The 1958-nt window shown below is 47.8% G+C and overlaps 1 protein-coding gene across 1 annotated transcript in view; it reads right to left on the reverse strand.

Annotated features, from left to right (window-relative positions):
• Positions 1-1316, reverse strand: part of LOC123967438 (keratin, type I cytoskeletal 13-like) — a 1634-nt gene extending 318 nt beyond the window's left edge. Inside the window, exons 1-4 of the mRNA XM_046043534.1 lie at positions 805-1316; positions 492-574; positions 178-334; positions 7-99 (exon numbers count right to left, since the gene is read on the reverse strand). Of these exons, the coding sequence (XP_045899490.1) occupies positions 7-99; positions 178-334; positions 492-574; positions 805-1227 (756 nt within the window). The 5' untranslated portion in view covers positions 1228-1316. The remainder of the gene's footprint in view (positions 1-6; positions 100-177; positions 335-491; positions 575-804) is intronic.
• Between the last annotated feature and the right edge of the window lie 642 nt (positions 1317-1958).

The raw sequence follows: 1958 nt of genomic DNA on the forward strand, positions 1-1958 counted from the left end.
CCTGACCTCCTCTATGACCTTATTGAGGTCCTCTGCTGGAGCCGCATCCACCTCCACGTTCACCTGACCGCCCATCTGAGCTCGCATCGCCAGCAGCTCCTACAAGGTGACAGTGTTTAATGTCATTTAGCCATTTTATTTACCCCAAAACTCTTTCAGACTTGAAAGCCCACTGACCTCCTGGTGGTTCTTCTTGAGGAAGATCAGCTCCTCCGTCATACTCTCCACCTGTATCTCCAGGTTAGCCCGGCTCAGAGTCATCTGGTCCAAGACCTTCCTCAGGCCACAAATGTCGGCCTCCACTGACTGACGCATGACCAGCTCGTTCTCGAACCTGAAAAATACGACAGTGAGTTCAGAAAACTCACCTGAATGTTGACATGACTGGGAAGAACGAGATCCCAAAAAGAAAAAAAACTTGAACTGTATTATCTTATGTTGCCGTCTTGACGAATGACTCGATGTTGGAGCAAACAAAGTCTCACACTCACTTGACTTTGAAGTCGTCCCTGGCCAAGTTGGCGTTGTCAATGGCGAGGACAAGGGCGGTATTTCCACGAGCAGCGGACTGGATCTGAGCAGGAAGGAAGAGAGAAACTGTGAACTACTGGAAATTTTGCTAAAAGGCTTCATTGGATTCATTCAGCTGTTTTAAAGAACAAATCAACACATTCAGCGCACAGCTAATGTTGAGGTGTGCCTGCAAACACATGCTGCCTGAGAGGCTAAATTCAGGGTAAAGTGGTCCACTAGAATCTACTCTTTTCTGCACAAACTGCAGATTTTCCGTCTTCCTGTTCTCACCTGGTCCTGCAGGTCTTTGATCTGGACGTTGAAGCTGCTGTAGTTGTGAGCCTCCGGCGCAGCTTTGCTCTCCAGGAACTTTCTGATCTTCAGCTCCAGCTCGGCGTTGGCCTTCTCCAGGCTGCGCACCTTCTCCAGGTAGGTGGCCAGGCGGGTGTTGAGGTTCTGCATGGTGGCCTTCTCGCTGACAGAGACGTCCATGGCGTCGCTCAGCTTGAAGGCACCGCCAGCACTGGAGGAGGAGGAGGAGGAGGAGGAGAATGAGGACTTGGAGATACGGACTCCAGATCCTCCGGCTCCTCCGTACACGCTGCCGGCCCTCATGCTACCCATACAGGAGGAGGAGAATATGGAGGGGGCCATCATGACGGAGCTCCTCACGGGGGAGGACATGTAGCTGCTGCGGCTGGAGAAGGAGGTCATGGCTGAGGGTCGGCTGGTCGTCGGCTCTGAGCAGAGAGTGAAGAGCTGCTGGGAAGGTGCCTGCTTTTATGCCTCAAAATGAGGTTGGGGGGGCGGTGTGGTAGGTCAGGTTGGGATGCCAAACAGGCCTGAGCTGCAGGTGGGCTCCAGCAGGTTGGGTGGGTTTTAACAGCTGGGATCTCAGGGGCCCAAAACTCTTTGTATCTGGTGGTCTGGTCCTGTCAGTCCTCTGCTGCTACTTCAGCTAAATAAACTATTTAAAAGCTTCACAAAGCTGAAAGTTAGCAGAAAAGTGGGCGTTTTGGTGACATAGTCTTCTCACTCTGACAGCTGCTCTTCCTTCTTTTTAAACATATTTTTCTGATTTGTGACCCCACAACTGAACAAATTAGGCTGATCAAAACTCTAATATTACTCTATGCTGTGAGCACTTAAAGTGTAATGAAGAGTGATTTTTACTTCTCAACATGTAATAATTTATACATATAATTGGCACAAAGACTTGAAACTGTCCACTGTTTCACAAGAAAACAGCAATGATAAAAGAAAAGGGAAATATCTGGAAAAGTGTGTTACTGTACAATGTTTTTTTACATAAGGTTACATAAAGTGATTCTCACTTATCAAATTATTATTTTGAATAAATGTTGTACCCTTAGGGATCACGAAGAACAAGAGCACACAGTACACAAAAAGTGAAATAACATTTCACAAAAAATACCACACAATAA

Source organism: Micropterus dolomieu, linkage group LG02, assembly GCF_021292245.1.
Source record: "Micropterus dolomieu isolate WLL.071019.BEF.003 ecotype Adirondacks linkage group LG02, ASM2129224v1, whole genome shotgun sequence".
Classification (NCBI taxonomy): domain Eukaryota; kingdom Metazoa; phylum Chordata; class Actinopteri; order Centrarchiformes; family Centrarchidae; genus Micropterus; species Micropterus dolomieu.